The 18,466-nt window shown below is 38.4% G+C and overlaps 1 protein-coding gene across 2 annotated transcripts; it reads right to left on the bottom strand.

Annotated features, from left to right (window-relative positions):
- Window positions 1-414: 414 nt before the first annotated feature.
- Window positions 415-14,018, bottom strand: SEC61A1 (SEC61 translocon subunit alpha 1). Of its 2 annotated transcripts, none has more exons than XM_087923787.1 (12): window positions 13,526-14,018; window positions 12,297-12,364; window positions 11,250-11,315; window positions 11,078-11,156; window positions 9,687-9,818; window positions 9,428-9,537; window positions 8,852-9,005; window positions 6,652-6,812; window positions 5,949-6,146; window positions 5,302-5,493; window positions 4,624-4,700; window positions 415-3,124 (listed from the first exon to the last, which is right to left on the bottom strand). In XM_087923787.1, the coding sequence occupies exons 4-12, from the start codon at window positions 11,136-11,138 to the stop codon at window positions 2,938-2,940; spliced, it is 1,272 nt and encodes a 423-aa protein (XP_087779913.1). In that variant the 5' UTR covers window positions 11,139-11,156; window positions 11,250-11,315; window positions 12,297-12,364; window positions 13,526-14,018; the 3' UTR covers window positions 415-2,937. The 2 variants fall into 2 exon arrangements, with proteins under 2 accessions (XP_087779913.1, XP_026579116.1); XM_026723331.2 differs by having other exon boundaries at window positions 13,925-14,018.
- Window positions 14,019-18,466: the final 4,448 nt, after the last annotated feature.

Here is an 18,466-nt window from a genome sequence, read left to right as displayed (position 1 = left end):
ATTCGTATTTACCCTCTCAGGTAACCAGTGACCATGGCAAATATGTCAGCAAATGCATTCCAATTAACTGCTGTATTACAATGCGTAAAAAAAATATCTCTATATACAGATTTTACATTTTCATGTTTATATATGTATTATTCTTTTATGTTATCAGCCACCCAATGTCACTTTTTGTGAGATGGGCAGCAATACATTTGATTAATCAATGGATCATTCAATTAAAGGAAAACCTTGCTCACTTTTTCTTCCGCCTTTCAAAAAAAGGCCAGGTTAAATTACAAAAGGATTCATCCCAGATCACCTTAGCTTACCTCTTTTAAGAACAACTGAACCGAGAGGTAGCAAAAGGAAGAAACAATGTTATTCTGAAGTTAAAATAATTATTCAATTGAAATAGAAGAGGAACAGTGGTGGACATCTCAATTTTTTATTAGTGCATAAAGTTAATGGTATGTTAAACCATCAATTAAAACACTGGTTTGGCAGTGGTCATCTTTCAAAACTGAGGCAAAAACTACAATATTTGATGCGATCATGCTTTAGGCACGAACAAGATCATTTTGTTTCAACCACAAAACTCAGTTCAAACTCTGTGATATGGCTTTGCAGATCAGATTAAGTGGTCCACAATTTGTAACTTTCAACTGAAGTGGGGGGTGGTAGTGGGATAGTTTCAGTAATCCACACTCTCTATCCAAAGGTTCTGATCTGACATTTCAAATCACTTCGATTTGATGCTTTGCTGCTCTGGTACAGAAATTAAACAGAACCTTATTTGATCACTTTAGTACATGGGATAGGAAGGGTTGGATAAAAATGCAATATACAACTTACTATTTACCTATGAGTTACATTTTAAAAGTTTTATATTTCATGAAGTTAAGGATCGACTTACAAGTATTTTGAAAAGGAGTACTAACAAAGAACGCCTTGTAAACTCAGATTTGCAATTGATCCAGAAAATGACTTTTTCCATGAGCTTTGTCTGCTAGAAGACCATACAAATGAATTGCACTACAGCACCATAAGGTATGTTTTTCACTTTTGGAATAAAAAAAGCCCAAAATATATCCACGTCACAGCAGCCTATTAATTGAAGAACCCATTCCAGCAAAGCTGGCTTGAGGGAACCTTATCAATTAGATTTCTACTGTATCTACCAATTTCCCCATTTGTATCTGCTCTTGAGGAGGTCCAATGCTTTCACCCCCTGACCCCAAGTTTTACTGCATGACACTCAGCTTCTTCCATGCCATTAGTATTTGCATTTTCTTGGTACTGGGATTTTCTGTTGCAAAAATTGCTAGGCAAAATGGGAGAACTCCCAGAGATATGGCACTTTCATCTCAGTACTAGTTTCTGATCTGATTTCAATATATGTGGTGTTTTTGTCGAGGCATACATTTCTACATTTTGAAATTGAGAAAGACAACTGGCCAGTAATGTGGTCCCAGGACTTCACTGCGCTCTTTTCAAGAGCCAACACAAGCAGTAATTCTATCTGCATGCTTCTCATTATACCATGTGTTTTAATTTGGTCTGTACAATACACAAAACACCTTACAACCAATTTAATATCTCAACAGATGTCAAGGAATTTTATAAGAAGCTGATAAACCTTAAAAATGTTATGGCTACTTGTCCTATTTGGTGTTACCCTGAAAGCAAGCAATGGCTACTTGGTCTCTAAAGAAGCACCATCACCTCAGCTTAGAAAAACATAGGAAACTATCTGGAAATAAGGGGGGGTCCCTTAGGCGGACAAGAATTTGCATGGCTTGTAGTCACTATTCCAGAGCAATTGGTGGGGAGACAATAAGCATTTGAATCAATATGCAGGTTCTACTGGCTTCCATATATCATCAAGCAGATTAATAGTTAACATCATACCTCCTAACTCAGAATTTATTTTGATCTCATGGCAAATAAAACTTGTAAGGAGTACAGTAACTTCCAAGAGAAATACTGCATTCAACACTTGTCAAGAGATAAAAATAATAAATACAATACAAACTATAAGCATCCATTTGTAAGAAATTTCAGGCTTCTTCTATGGCACTGTTTGCGGTCTCTGTTCAGTACAGCATTGCAAGACATAATTTTCATTCTTGTAAAGCGGGAGTGTCAAACTCATGTCATCATGTGATGTATCAGGACTTTTTCCGCCTTCGCTAAACTGGGCATGGGCATGGCCAGTGTGCGACACATCTGGCCTGCGGGCTGGGAGTTTGACAGCCCTGCTGTAGAGTAACATGACCGGAGATTTCTACCAACAGATGGAGCCTATTATCATCCCAGGCAGAAGTACAGAAACAGTCAAAGGCCGCAGTCAGCCCTGAAAACACAGACTGTGCTTGACTAGACATCTGGATGTTCTAAGTGTGGTATCCTAGGGGGAGAAGTAACGTAGGTGCTTCTCAAAAGGAACCCTCCCCCTGAAAGAATGGATAATTTGGGTGGTGATTTTCACCATCAGGCGAGAAGAGTCTCCATTTCCCTACCCCACTACGGGGAAAGAGACAAATATCACACTGCAACAAATAACCGTCCACTCTTCATTTAAATAATGAACCCAGAAAACCTTCAAGCAACTTAGGGACAAAATTGTGCAGTTTGAAGTAGGGAGAAAAGGCTCTCAGATTAAACCAATTTAGAGAATTGCTTCAAACAATAATAAAGAACAGAAGACCTTTTTTTTCTAAAAATGTTTTTTTTACACATTTTCCAGCTATTTATAAAACAGCAACTAAATACCAATAAAGTCTGAACCGAAGGAATGTGCTTCAGAAAAAAATTCACACATTTAAAAGAAGTGTTTCTATTAATGCAGTATGCCCATGTATTTTTTGTGTAACTGTTAATCTCTTTCACCTGATTTTTAAAAACTTAAAAACACTCTTCGCCGGTCCCTAGGTCCATGAAACAATATTGCATTTAGAAGAGAAGTGCTCCCATGCTGCCAACTTCACTCTGCTCTTTTACAAAGATTTCAAAGTATTGGTAAATGATGGTGACAGCCAACAAGATTCCCGTGCCTGATCCTATTGCCCCAAGGAAGTCTGCCAGCACAGAGAGGGCACCAATGCAGAGGCCACCAAAGGCGGCGGCTGTTGGAATGTATCTGAAAAAGGAGGAGCAATAAAATAAAAGTTAGGCCAAAAGATTTAAGGGAAATAATCTACTGGCACAGCTACTGAAGAAAATACTGAGGCAAACTACAGTCAATCCTCAACTTATGACAGTAATTGAGCCTGCCCTTTACACTCTTATGTCACTGCAGTCATTAAGCAAGGTGCCCATGTGATTGCCTTGCTCAACAACTGCTATCTTAGCCCTCTTAGGTGCAGCTGCTAAGAGACGGTGTAGGTTAGTGATCCCCAACCTTTTTGGCTCCTTGGAGTGGTGGCAGGGGAGGAGAGGATGGTTTCATGCATGCAACCTAATTTCACGCTTTGTGCGGTAGTGCGACCTGCATGTTGGGGACCCCTGGTGTAGGTTGTTAAATGAATAAAGCGAAAGAGCTGCTTGCCAAGAGAGAAGGCAACTCTCCTCCATGTGCAGGGCTAGAGAAGTTCAGATCCTGATGATCCAAGAGCCCCATGTGCATGAAGACTAAATTTGCAATCTCCGTCCACGTGAAAAGTGTTTGAGCGACCCTGCGGTGCGTTGGAAACGGAGTGAATCGTTCAGTTTCCAACTGCCCCAGGTCGCTCAAACACTTCTCACCTGAAGCCTGGAAAATTCTGGAGTCATGATCTCGTGCAACTTCAGACACCTATCTGCTTTTGCAGAGAATGGGTGCTTGACATCCCACGAGATCAGGGCACCCAGAAAGTTCCAGTCTCCGGGCGGGGGGGGGGGGGAGTGTTTGCTTGCTAATGAGAGACCTGAAGCAACGCAGGTTTGTTGCCCCAAAGCTTCACTTCAGTGTGCAGATGCTTTTCCATGCCGAGCCTGGAAGGCTTTGGAGGAGACTCAGCCGAGGCTGCCCGCTACTCCAGAAGTGGCAGGCAGCCTCAGTGAGCTTCTCTTCTCACAGAGAAGCTGAGCAGGGCGCACTTGTCCTGGAGAGGAGACAGCTCACTTTGAAGGGTGAGTCTTCATAGACCTGCCTGTGGAGATCCGACAGGGGTGGGGGTGAAGAATAGGCAGGACGAATGTTGCAGAGCCTCATTCATAAGGGGGAATGACGGCCTCATAACTTCAGGACTGGGTCGTAAGTACTGGGGAAGCTACATCTTAATTTCAAACTGTCTCTAAGTGAACTGTCATTCTTGTATTCAATTAAAATACAACCCAGGCTTCATGTACATTTTGTTTCTGTTTTACATACATGAAGGAAATTATTTACTTCTTTTAACATCAGCATCAGTGGTGAGAAAAGTTGCCTTTTTAAAATAAGCAAACCATGAGGTTTATTGCCTTTGCTTTACCAAATATAAAGCAAGCATTCTCAGGAATATTATGGAGAACATTTTCTAAGGCTAGAATTTCAGTAACTAGGATAGAACACAGAAGGCCGTTAAATCTGCAAGGTAGTTTATTTCCAATTCTCCTTCTCTAAAATAAATGCTCAAATAGCAACACAGAGTACAATAACGCTACAGATTTATAACTCACCTGTTGAGTTCATGAACCATGGAGGTTTCTCTGTGGCCCCTCATAACCATCTGTTGCTCTTTCAGTTGTTTAGCAACCTGTACTCCAAAACAAGTAAAATTTTAGCATTTCGTGAAGAGAATCAATACATTTGGTTGCTATAAAAATTTAAGAACCTCAATAATTCTTAACATCAGAAACAGTATAAGGTTATGGCAACTAAATCTAAAAGATTTAACTTATTAAGGCATATTGCCATCTTCTCAAGTAAACCCAGGGAATAATTTCTAGAAATGAGTTATAAACATTTATAAATTCATACATGAAAGATTTTGGTGCCCTGAGAATGGGTACAGAACGAGCATAGCCACGGATTTATTCCACCCAAGATTTGGTGGGATGGGGTGGGGTGGGGGTGGAGGGTAAGTTTGGATGTTAGGCAACTAAGGGTAAGCCTATTTTCTAGCATATATTCAGCAATAGACCCAGATTAAATCCACAGCATCTCCACATGCTCAGGGGAAAGTGCTTGGAGCGCCACAGTCAGGCGCTAAAGAATACCAAATTTAATAGAGCAGCAGTGTGACTTGCTATGAGGCATATCCTGTAGAATTTGACCTTTCCATGAATTTTTTCTTCAAATGCTTACGGCAGTGTTTTAATGCATCTAAAGGTGTGAGATTTACGCTATTTACTTACATCTTTTGCAGACGAGCCAGAGACTTCAATCCAGGTTTTGGAAAAGAAAGCACAGGAACCCAACATAAACACAATATAAACAACTGCGTGAACAGGATCATCTAAAACTGATGTAAAAGACTCAGGAGGCGACAGGTAATAACAAAGACCACCAACAGGATAGGAACGGGCAGGACCTCCAGTTGATGTATCCTACAGTGAAAACAGATTGTTTTCAGCAAAATTGGATTAAACTTTCTTGAGTGAATAAGTATTATACAATTGCTAGCAACCAATTTAGTCAAGTTAGGAATATTTATGTATGATAGTGATGAGTCTTCTGTTGCATTGCAAAAATGCCTGCATGCAATTGTTAGCATAATATAATAAAATATGCTAAGGTTAATATAATACAAAGGAACTGGTAATAAGACAAAAAATTAAGTAAGGATCAGTATGAAAGGCCATCTCACTTTAAAGACAAATAGTAAATAAAAATCAGATACAATGTGTCTACTTATATGTCTATGTGCCTACTTGGAAGAAAGGACTAGAGAATTTATCAAGTTTTTAAAAGTATAGTACTGTAAATCTGCCTTCTTTGCAGTGGTGCCTTTGCTAGAAGCATTTTTAAGTACAGAGTTATGGAGAGCTTACAAAATACTTACAGACCAAGTACCCAGAAGGCTAACCAATATGTTGCCACTAAAACGAGCAGAGAGCATCTGAGAAATTACATACAAGTTGGAAACCAATGCAGACTGAAGAATAATGGGAATATTGGAGGTATAGAACAACTTGATTGGATAAGTATTGTATTGGCCACGGTAGCGAGCAGATTTTATAGGGAGGTCCACTCTAAATCCCTGTGGATCACAAAGGGAAAGAAATTAAAATGTAAACACAACAAAAATGTAATTCAGAGAAGTACTTGCCCCAAGGGTCAATCAAATCAAGGTTATTTTTAACAAGCAATTTCAAACAACAAAATGTTATATCCCTCCCTTTATTAGCTGATATAGGTAATGCCTCTTTAGCGACCACAATTGGTTGTTAAGTGAAGTGGTCACCAAGTGAAACCACAACTCTGATTATGATCTTACTTCTGCTGGCAGGAAATATCTAGTGTTTCAATTAGCTTTATACCAAGATAAAAGGATAACTCATATTAACATAATATCACTTCTAATCTACAGTACATCCGTACATTTCTCCAATAAACCTTGTGGAAATATTCAAACTTCCTATTTTGGCTATGTATTAATAAGCATTTCATCAGAAATTATATGGCCTTAATAAACATCTTCCCAGGCCTGAATAGAATATGAAAATATATTAAACTCTAAACTGTCATTCTATACTTCTACATACCTGGAAATAAATGACAACAGCAAAGACAAATATGGTGGAAATCAAGTTCATAAGGTTGGGGAGATTCTGCCGGTAGAAGGCTTCCCTGAGAGCTCTAACTTTGTCTGTGCGAGTAGCCAGCAGATGGAACAGGGCAATGATGGCGCCTTCAAATTCCATGCCTTTTAATGAACAGGTGAAGAAATTATTAACTACTGTATGAAAAGCTGTTGCTTTATAGTCCTTGCCTTTGAAAGGTGGCAATTTAGAATAGTCCGTATACTCCAATTACTCCTAAGATTGATTCATTCTCTAAAAATGAGATTAAACCCCAATACTTCCTTCTTAGCCATGTGACTAGTATTAAAACTAGCAGCAACTGCCACTTGTTAAATTTAACTTATAATATCTATTATAAGAATAGTAAGAAATTAGCTAAAACTGATAAAATAGAAATAGGTTATGAAATATATAAAACAAAGAGACGTAAATAAAATGGCAACAATTTTAACAATAATAAAAAGCAACCAAAGGCCTATAAAGCTACACGAATCATGTTCTGCTAATTCTGATCATACAGAAATGAAGGGCCCCTCTGTGAACAACTGAAAAAGAACTATAAACATATTTGGAGATAAATTCTGATTGAAGGGAATGTTTTTCCAGCAAAATTGGTTTGCTGCATATTGCTATCAATTTTTTGAAAGGACAACCTCATTGTTTTAAAATTAAAACAATATATAATAATATACCATGCATATTTTGGTTCAGGGCCATGTATGCAACTGGCCACTGTGGTTTGCATGGTTTGAGGATTCTATGTGAACTAGGCCACAATTACCTTTTCAATAAACTACAATTAACTATAATTCTATAGAGGAATTATTGAGTCTGTCATCTGCACCTCTATAACTGTCTGGTTTGGTTCTGCAACCCAACAGACAGAGACTTCAGAGAGTAATTAGAACTGCAGAAAAAAACAATTACTACCCACCTGCCTTCAATTGAGGACCTGTATACTGCATGAGTCAAAAAGAGGGCTGTGAAAATATTTACAGACCCCTCACATCCTGGACATAAACTGTTTCAATTCCTTCCCTCAAAACAACACCAGAACAACTAGACAGAAGGACAGGTTTTTCCCAAACACCATCACTCTGCTAAACAAATAATTTCCTCAACACTGTCCAACTATTTACAAAGTCTGCATTACTATTATTAATCTTCTCATCATTCCTTATCACCCATCCTCTCCCACTTGTGACTGTATGACTGTAACCTTGTTGCTTATATCCTAACAATTGTTATTGACTATTTCCTAGTATGATTTGATTGCTTATTGTACCCTATGACTATTAAGTGTTGTACCTTATGATTGACTCGTGATGAACATATCTTTTATGAATACTGACAGCATTTACACCAAGACAAATATCTTGTTTGTCTAATCACACTTGGCCAATAAAGAATTCTATTCTATTCTATTCTATTCTATTCTATTCTATTCTATTCTATTCTATTCTATTCTATTCTATTCTATTCTAAACAAACTACAGTTTAATCGGATATATTAAATTTGCAATATATGCATTACCAAAGAGTCTCATCTGCTCAAGTGCTGGGGAAATACCTTTGAAAAACCCCCACTCATGTTGAAGTGTAATATACAAAGTAGTCAATAAAGAGTTAACATTACTACCTCTATGCTATGTCTGCTCAACAGAATGGAGTTTCCTTACATGCAAATATAAATATAACACCCAAGTTTGCATTATAATGTATTTCCTGTTTCTGGCCTATATTTTTTATCTTTCCATAAGCATCTTTAAAGAGTAACAGTGCAAATTATAAGATGAATTGTTTAGGATCTTCATCTGAAGGCCTTTGGATTTAAACTGGAGAAAAGAAATGCTTTGCTGCTTGGTTTTCCATACACTCACTTAAGACTCCCTGGGTTTCCTATAATTATTAGTACTGCTAATAATGAGAGATACAAACTTTCTCAATAAGCCAATTCTTCCATGAATTGCCAAACAAGTGAAATCTACCACAATACACACATTTTCACAGAGGTATTCAGGGTTCCAGGCAGCCATGTTTTTTTAAAGATAGTATAGCATATAAAAATTCAAGCAAACCACTTCACGGCTCCTTATCCTTACTAACTTGCTATTTTTTCTTTTTCAGATGATTGATATGTATCTCTTCAAAGAATGATTACCTCGGCCAGTGTTCACTGTAGTTGGGCTGAATGCCTTCCATACAATAGTCTCACAGATATTAGTAGCGATGAAGAGAGAAATGCCAGAGCCAAGACCATAGCCTTTTTGCAAAAGTTCGTCCAACAGAAGAACTATCAAACCAGCAACAAAAAGCTACAAGGAGAAATGTGTAATATATCAATCACTTAAATTAAAAATAATACAGAAACAGTTAAATAGGTACAGCAATTTCTATAAATACTTGTCTGTGGAGATCACTTAGTAAGGAGGGCAGCTCTTTTGGGTACTATGTTTCTGTCAGCTTCAACCAAGTTGATTAAGTCTCTTATCTTTTCAAGAATGTTACTGAAAGGGTAGGGTAAACACACAATTGTGAAATGTGTAAATCTCAGCTCTTTGGTTGTGAGATTAATACACCAAGAAGTGAAACCTTCCATAGTAAATTTCCTGTCTAAGAAAGAAGCTTCCAGGTGACTGTTAAGAGTTTGCAAAAGGGCCCAATTTCAGTTTTAAATTTTAAATATCTACAAATCCTAGGCCTACATCCAGAAGAGTTTTAATGACTTAAAAATTACCTGAATGGTGATAAGGAGACAAATTCCTGCTCCCATCTCTGATGGGTCTCCATACATCCCAGTCATTACATAAACAATAGATTGTCCAATAGTAATAATCATGCCAAACACTGGAAAAGAATTACAAGACCAAAAAAAAGTGAATGCAATTTAACATTACAAATTTCCTGAGATCAATTTATATTATTCACTGTCTATATCTGCATGAATAAAATAAAAATGAATAGAATAAAAAAAATTAAAATTTCCCATTCCTTACATTTCTGTGCACCATTGAAGAGAGCTCTGTCTTTTGGTGTATCCCCAACTTCAATTATTTTGGCACCAGCCAGTAGCTGCATGATGAGACCAGATGTGACAATGGGAGAAATGCCTAATTCCATCAGCGTGCCTGTTGGAAATCAGAAACAGAGTGAAATCCTTTCTGCTCAGCCCTACACAGATAACTAGCCATCTCAAGACATTATTAAAATGGAGAAACCAATTAAATTGTCAATGGAACTTCATTCTTTGCCATTTTACAAAAAAATAATAATCACTGTTATATTATCAAATTATGAAAGGCTGTTTTTGCTGAAACTACAGTTCATTTTGAAAAATAAGCCTCATCCTTTAGAAACAGCATTTCCCAACCTATTGATGCATAATAATTTGATATACTTTTTAAACATACAGAAAATGCTGGTTGTAAAAATTCTGCAAATATGCCAATATTATTTCCAGGCAAATCAAAATTCATAAGAATAATCAAAAGAATTCTGAACACCTTTGAAATTTGAATTATGCTCTTCAAGTTTGTCCCTGTGTAGAAATTTGCATTGCCAACTAGTAACAAAAACTGGGAGTACAAATTTAAAGAATGTTTAAGATGGTATGTACAACACAAAAAGAAATTTGTTTAAATGACCTGTAGAACATAGTTAAAATATATGAACTAGTATTATACGAGCCTTACCAATTTTCAAGCATATTGCCCTGCAAAGAAGAGAGTTTTACCAGATTATGTGAGCTAAAAAGAGGCTGGTTTTCAGAAGTTCATCAAGTTAAGGGCGAGGGTGGGGTGGATGGGTGGGAGGAAAACATGGCCTCTTTTAGCTCTGCTAAGAAAACCAGTAACTTCTGATTTATTAACTCCTTCAAGTCCAGGCAGCCCACTTAGCTATTAATATATAGCACTCTGTGTGCATATATATGTACACACATTCCTTCAAGTCAGCATAAGAGAGAACTAGAATTCACAATCTCATAGTTTCTATCCTGGTGCCTTAACTACTATACAAAACTGACTCTCCTATAACATTGACTTGACACAAAGTAATGGAAATCCCCAATAATTTTTGATACTTAAGTCAGTCAATTTCTCAGCCCCAGTCCCAATGGTAAAATTGGTGAAATAACATGTGAACTGCTTTAAAATGACGCAAAATATGCTTCTATCTTTGTAATGACATCATTATGGCCAACCTACAAAATCCCATTTTACTATCACAATATCCAAATCAAAATAATGCATATTTAAATCCCACTGATTAGATGGAATATTATTACTGAAGTCAGTGGGAATGCAAACTGCTTAACTCAAAGGAGAAACCCAGTTTGCTATATGATAGAAATGAAATTTAGCAAATAAATTAAGGTGAATTTCAATACCTCTGTTGGAAGCCAGAATTACTCTTATCCAATAAAAGGGATCAGCTGAATCCGATGACATAATACCAAAAAGGGGAATCTGGATTTTTTAAAAAAGAAAGCAAAATTATCATAGGCATGGCTCTCTAGCTTTAGTTTTAAAGAAAGTCTTGAAGTAATAAACAGAAAATACCTGGCAGCAGACCAAAAAGATGAAGAGAGTAATAGCTGTCCATAGCACCTTTTCTTTAAACTGGATCTACAATAAAACATGAAATTGTGAAAATAATTGTCATTGCCAACATTTGGCTAAAGCAAAGCATGTTTCCATGAAAAATACAGCTAATATTGTACAGCTCAATACGTCTCTCCCTTTTTTCCCTCACAACTCTCCAAAAATGCTGAATAGAAGGCTAAGGGACTCTTCTGATGAAAACTGCTGTGATATAGGGTTATATGTTATATTATGTGGAAACCAGAAAGGAATGTTTAACATATTTAAATTTCCAACATTTCCATGCTGCTTTTACTAAAACACACACTCAAAAGCAGAACATTGGTAAAAACAAAGCTTTCCAGTTAAAATTATTCTTGAGTAATTTAGTTGGAATTACCAGTATCATAAACCCCTATATTCACCCAGTTGGAAATCAGATGTAGAGGCATAGTAATGCTAATATCGATAAGTAAAATGCTATATATGGAAGTAAATGTTATCAAAAATGATAGCAGCATATTTTCCACCTATACTACTAAGAAATGACCACTATAAAACCAGCTTTCTGATGCCTTTCAGCCAAGATATTATGGCAAAATGAATACCAACTAACCCTATTCATTGGGGAAAAAAGAACCATTTACAAACAGCTTGTTTTCCCCTTCCTTTTCTAGAAGCAACATTTAATTCTACCAGTTGGACTGGCAGTCTGGATTGTGGAAATGAGTGAAGTGTATGTTGAATTCTGCTATCAAGTAAATGATGCATTTTATTCACATTAAACATGTATTCCAGTTAATCACACTGCTATCATTTGCCAGACAGATATTCCTTTCTGCCTTTTCGCTCAGACACTGCTATTGTGTTCATTTTTAAAAAATGTTAAAAGAGCCTAGCAGTTTAATTGAATAACTTTAGGGTGTTTGTTTGGGAAAAAAAGGGAAAAGGACAAATATGTTTCTTTTCCTATTAATCTTTTATTAATATTCTGGCAAAACTAGAATTCTATAATGCATACATTACCTTCCTTTCTGGTTTTTGAATTTCTGGTAAGATAACGCAGAAGGGCTTGATTACTTCAAGAAATTTAACTGTGAAGAAAATTTTGAGAAATTAAGCAGACATTTATCAATTAACAAAGATTCATCAAAAAGAAAAATCTTCGCTTGTTCAAAATCCACTAATTGCTATATGGTTATCATTTATATTTTGGGATTTGTACTAGAACACCTCCCTTCCAACCCTGATTCTATGATAAATCAAATATAGAAAATAATCTGGGAAGATTGACACATAAATGCATAGTCCTGTTTGAAGAAAAATAAAGGGAAGATCATCACAGACTCTGAAGTCAAAGATAATCAAAACAAGGAGTCTGTAATAAAAATGGCATTATCTTTAACTTCCCATCAAGATCAATTTGTAAAAGCACGTTGATGATTGCTGTTGATTTCAGCATTACCTGTGATGTTCCACAAATATTAAAACTACAGGACTTCCTTCAGGTCACCTTGTGCTTATCATGCAAACAATTACAAATGCGCTGCTGGTAATATTAACCTCATTAAGATTATTTTAGTCTGCTTCTAAATATCTTAAAAGAAAGCCAGTAAGGGGAAAAAAACAGTAACATATGCAGATTAAAATCCTAACAAGTTGTAAGAACATAAATAATACTTAGGACCAAACAACATCTTTCATACTAGCTGTGGTCTAATACATTTGGATGTCTGTTATGAGAAGGATGGACCAAAAAGATAACAATTCACATCAAGTTAAAGCCTGCTCAAACACAACCCACAGGAGAGGGAAGGACTCTAGCTGTGTCTCAAAACATTGTCAGAGGGAACTCAGCAGCACATTTCGTGTGGGATTTAGGTTTTCTGAAACAAGCACAAGACTGACACTGGTAGTAGATTGTCAACCAGGATGATCATTGTATCGTTTTCTGTAGATAACTCCCTTTTAAGTTGCAAAAAGTTATAATCGAATGCAGAAGAAAAGTTGCTCGGTTTGAAACTACAGCCAGACCCCAAACACAAGAGCTAACCCCATTTCTGGACGTTGTGAAAGCAGCCTATTTCATTTGCGATTCCACAAAACATTTCAGATTTGACCCCCAAGAACCTCTCGTGTATAAATCCGAACCTAGTCCGAATTTTGTTTTTTTCATACTTCCCATTTCTGCAAGTTAAACGACACTTAGCCTCAAATTGTTTCACCTATGGACGGACGGACCTCGAAGAGCTCACCTGAACGATTTTTGAACTCCAGCCATTAGTTAGTCTCGGGGACATTCGCCTTTCAATCACCAAGAAATGCCCCCGACACCACCTGTCTTGCCAAAAAGCCCTCCGACCCCCTCCCAACAAGTCCGACAGCCTAAGCGGGCGCATATGGTGACCACCATTTAGAGGGGCGATCCCGCATCTCCAGGCAAGGACACCCGTTGCCTCCAAGCCGCCATTTCGCGTCTTTCACCTTCAACTTCCCCACCCCAAAACTGGTCGTCCTCCTCCACCCCCCCGCCCCCCAGCAGCTTCTCCCTTCCACCCCGAGACCATCTCGACGAACGGCCGGCTCCCTCCTTGCCTCTCCCGCTCCACAATCGCCTCTCGCCAGCGCCTACGTCGCCGTCCAGCGATACTCACTCCCCATCTCGGCGCCCTCAACGCGGAAAAGGAAGGGCCGAGCAGCAGCAGCAGCAACTGCAACTCTCCCCTCAAAAAGACACGTCAGTTGATCGAAGCCCCACCCTCGGCGTCCTTCCGGTTCCTGCCACGCACTGGTAACCGCTACCAAAGTCGCGTACGCCCGCGCAAGCGCACCAAAGTCTTTTTTTTTTTTTTTTTTTTAAACCTACCTGCTGAATACACTTTTCTCTAGGACTACAATTCCCAAAGCCCTTTGAGAATGGGGAAAGGCTCTCCGGAGAAAATGTACGGCGGTCTCAAGTCTGTCATGACGGGATCGAGCGAAGTAGCGCGAGCGAAGGCGCAAAAGTGGTTTGCTCTCTGGTCGCCAGCGTGGCTTGAAAAGGGTTTTGTTTTGGGTATGGGTTTGTTTGGTTTTTTGGCAGTATTTTGGAGGCTACGAAGAATAATTTGCCACGTGTTATTTACAGTCGGCAATTTATGTGTGTGTGACGTTATAAAACAATGGTAGATTAGATGGAGTGAGAGAAGCAAATATTTTACAGACTATGCAGCTGATGCAAAACACTGAAAACTATAAGGTGGTAGACGATCAGATCTGCCAGAATTGGAATTATTCTGTTGGGAATTATTCAGCGCTTTCTGGAAGGGCTGGTGGGCAGAAAGCCAGCTTTCCTCCTTGTCCTGCAGCAGAATTTTGCCAGGAAACGCTGCACATTTTTGAGCGCCCTGGCCTATTCCACTGGATTTAATGGATAAGTCAGGTGGCACATGATGCCTTTTCTGCACTCGCAGACTTTTAGGGGGAGAAAACTGAAAAAAATAAAGCCTTTCTGCCAAGGGTCAACATACAGAGGCAAAAACGTAGTGGCTTCGTTTATACATTGCACTAAGCCATGTTTTCTCCTAACCATAATTTATGAACTCTATACATTACATAAAACCAAAGCAAATGACATTAAGCTAGTTAATAGAGTTCATTAAACTAAGCAATGGCCAACATCGCCTCCATCTGTCTGCTGAGCTAAATAGCTTCTAGGTGAGACTTTCTCCTTACAAGTAATCTGATTGACCTTTGCTTGGCAATTGACATGTATTTATGTTGGTTCACAGATCACATGATCACTTTGATTTTTCTCAGCCAGATTCCAACAAGCAAAATCAATACAAGCTGGATTCACATAATAACTGGGTGATTCAATTAACAACTGGTGATTTGCTTGATAGCAGCAAAAAAAGATTATAAAATCATTTAACAATTGTCTTGCTTAGTGATGCAACTCTGGTCCAAATTATGGTTATAAGCTAAGGACTACTTATATTACTTTTGTTTTATGCTTCTCTCACCCAAAAGCTATGTAAAGAAGCAACCTAGGGAGCTCCATACATTCAGGCTATGATCCTGTAAATATTAAGTGTTTGAACCTGAATGCTATCTCTCGTCAATAAAAGCATTGCCATGTGCACTGTTTACCCCATGTAAATAGAAGAGAGGAGTAGAGCGACAATTCAACAATATTTGGAAGACATATAAGAGGAAATACAGTGCTAAAGGGGTGGGGACAAACAGCAGTTAAGCATTGCCATCTGATTATTTATTAGGTTTTATGGCAGTTTACAATTAAAAGAGAATCAAAATAACCAAATTGACACCAGAAGTATTAAAAATTAATGACATGGTCAGTACTTAAAAACATATTCAATAACTGTGCTTTTAGGACAGTTAAGAATGAAGAGTTGGTGTCCCTCAAGAACTAGGGCATCTACAGAAGAAAAGTTTCAATCATGAGTTGTCTTTCACTTCCTTGTCCATTTGCCATTTTCTTGCAGCCCTAGCTGAGATAGTATTTAAGATTAATAGCAATTGCCTTATGTTTTCATCTCCCATTCTTCAGTTGGAGCCAGCTTGATACTACTGAGAGGCTCAGAAGCAGAGGGCTTGGTAAATTGATAAATATTGTGTATGAAGAGGGAACTTTATTGTATATGTATTCTTCATTAATAGGTAGATGCAATGTCTTGGAGATGATCCCTAAAAGAAATAACCAGTTTTCAGAGTCAAGGATGTATGGAATAGTTTGAACATTTGTTGTACAATAACAAAAATAAACAATTGAAACGAAAGCCTTATCAGGTCATGGCTTATTGAAGTAAACAAGCAGTATCTGTTATTTCTTAATATATAGAATATCTTGTCACGTGCTGTCCAGTATCTGAAGAAAGAAGTATACATCTGGTACTGATTGAATGCTCCTCTATTTGACCTTCACTGCTTGAACACATGGATACAGTGCCTCCATACAGACATTCAGTAATTTCTCTTTGCTAAAAACTGCATTCCAAGGGCAATGATGTTGAACAAATTGTCCAATGCTGCTATGTTCTATGGCATCACCATCAGCCTGAACAAGACTGAAGTACTTTACCATCCTCTGCCAGACACCAGGTCCATAGAACCAAAAATCCCTGCTAACACCCAACTGACAAATGAAAACAGCTTCAAATACTCGGGAAGCATCATCTCAAGTGATGGGTCTTTGGACAAAGAAATTGATTCCAGAATCAACAAGGCAACCCAGGCACTGGGGCAACTGTATACTAGAGCACTCAATCAACACAACATCCATATTCCACAAAGCTGAAACTCTACAGAGCTGGGATTTGGATTGCATCCCTGATTATCCCTTCTGTCCTATGAATATGAATCCTAAATTCTGTACTAAAGACCCATCAAGCAGCTGGAGAAATTTCACACGTGCATTCTCTGCTCCATCCTCAGCATTCGTTGGCAAGGTTATGTCTCCAACTTAGAACTCTTGGATTGAGTCCCTGATTATCACAGCCCACGTGAAATGGGTGGGATCAGAACAGATGACTATCGTATGCCTTGCTAGTTGGTCTATAATGTACTGGAGTCTGGGAAGAGACGTTGAAAGCTACAAAGACACTGAAAGGAACACCACGACACTGTGATATCCAGCCAAGGGAACTAGAAATTGCAATTGCTGAAAGAATCTGCTGGCGAGCCCTGTGCTATGACACCAGTTTTGAGGACAGGCACCACCAAAACTCATGGAAAATCATGAGTGCCACCCACTGTTATCAAAACAACAGATTTCCATTGTCCCCACTGTACTAGACACTGCGCTGCCAGCCTGGGGCTGCAGAGCCACCTCCATGTCCACAAATGAACTATGCAAGTGTCTTATTTGAATCTGAAAGACTACCATATCTATAGTCCACTGAACACACATTTCTGCTTCCTGCAAATAGTATGGGCAAATAAACAAACTCAATTTTTGAGACTTGATCAGAAAAAGAACTTCTAGGTTCTTCTTTAGGTCCTAATTCAACCGTGAAAGATAACTGTCTTTGCCTCAAGGAGTGCATCTCCTTCTTTCAAACTGCACAGTCCAACAGATGGTTTGTACCAGTATCCCCCTTTTTTTGTAGTTGGGCTTCTTTTTTTCTGTCTCTCTGAGAAGTGGTTTCCTCCTTACTAGGGCTGAGAGAAAGTCATTGGCCCAAGGTTACCTAGCTAGTTTTATGCCCAAAGTGGGACTAGAGTTAATAGTTTCTGGGTTTCCCACCTGAAGTCTTAATCATTGCACCAAACTGGCTCTCAGCATGGTATTACCAGTTCTGAAAAGATAAGGACTGGCATTTTCTTTTTTAATGGCCTTGGGCAGGGGTCAGCAACCTGTGGCTCTGGAGCCTCTTTTGGCCCTCTGTTGCAGCTCCCTGTCAGCTGATCCCACCACTGGCTGGTCCCTCCCCTCCCCATCACCTCTCCTGAGAAGGTAAGGGTGATGGCAGGGAATTGGAGGCTCATTCCAGAGCAGGAGGTGACTGGGTGGGAGTGAGTGATGTTGAGTTGGCCACACCTACTCAGTCACACTGGTTATTAAATTATTGGCTCCCAGTGTTTTCTGTGGGAAACAGGTCCAAATGGACCTGTTGCAGACCTCTGGCCTAGGGATATATCAACATTGCCAGTGTGTCAGAAACTGGTGTCAGGTTATCTGTACAGAGCTGATCTGACACAAATTTTATTTTATTCATTAAATATATACATTGCTGATTTTGCAGTTTGAAGTGACTCTTGGGTGGCAACTTAATAAAACATACACATATAAAAATAATTATAACTATAACAAACAGATAAAAATTACAAAAGATTAAAGATTAAAACAGGGACTTGGTCTGATGAGCCAAAGCTGAAACTCCAGGCTTGCCTTGATTGCACTGATTGGAATGTTTTTGAAGATACCTCTGCAGACATAGATGAGCTCACAGATACTGTAACATATGTCAGCTTCTGCTAAGACCTATGTGTACCAACAAGGAACCTACAAATATATAATAACAATAAACCTTGGTTCATAGCTAAACTCAAGCAGCTACGTCGTGTCAGAATGCTATACAATCAGGCCAGAAACATATTAACGAGAGATCAGAGCTGCAAAACCAAGGTACTCTGAAAAGTTAAGGAATCAGTTCTCAAAAAATGAACCAGCAAACATGTGGAAAACTCTAAAA

Source organism: Pseudonaja textilis, chromosome 2 (genome assembly GCF_049901715.1).
Source record: "Pseudonaja textilis isolate UNSWEBS1 chromosome 2, rPseTex1.2, whole genome shotgun sequence".
Classification (NCBI taxonomy): Eukaryota; Metazoa; Chordata; class Lepidosauria; order Squamata; family Elapidae; genus Pseudonaja; species Pseudonaja textilis.
Note: the sequence above shows the minus strand (reverse complement) of the source record. Positions and strands in the feature narration are given on the sequence as shown.

Excerpts from the sequence above, each read along its gene's own strand:
- SEC61A1 (XM_026723331.2), bottom strand. Across the intron at positions 11,157-11,249 it reads TCTTTTTGGTCTGCTGCCAG|ATTCCCCTTTTTGGTATTAT; the intron begins GTATTTTCTGTT and ends TAAAAAATCCAG. Across the intron at positions 9,006-9,427 it reads GTCTCCTTATCACCATTCAG|CTTTTTGTTGCTGGTTTGAT; the intron begins GTAATTTTTAAG and ends TTCTCCTTGTAG.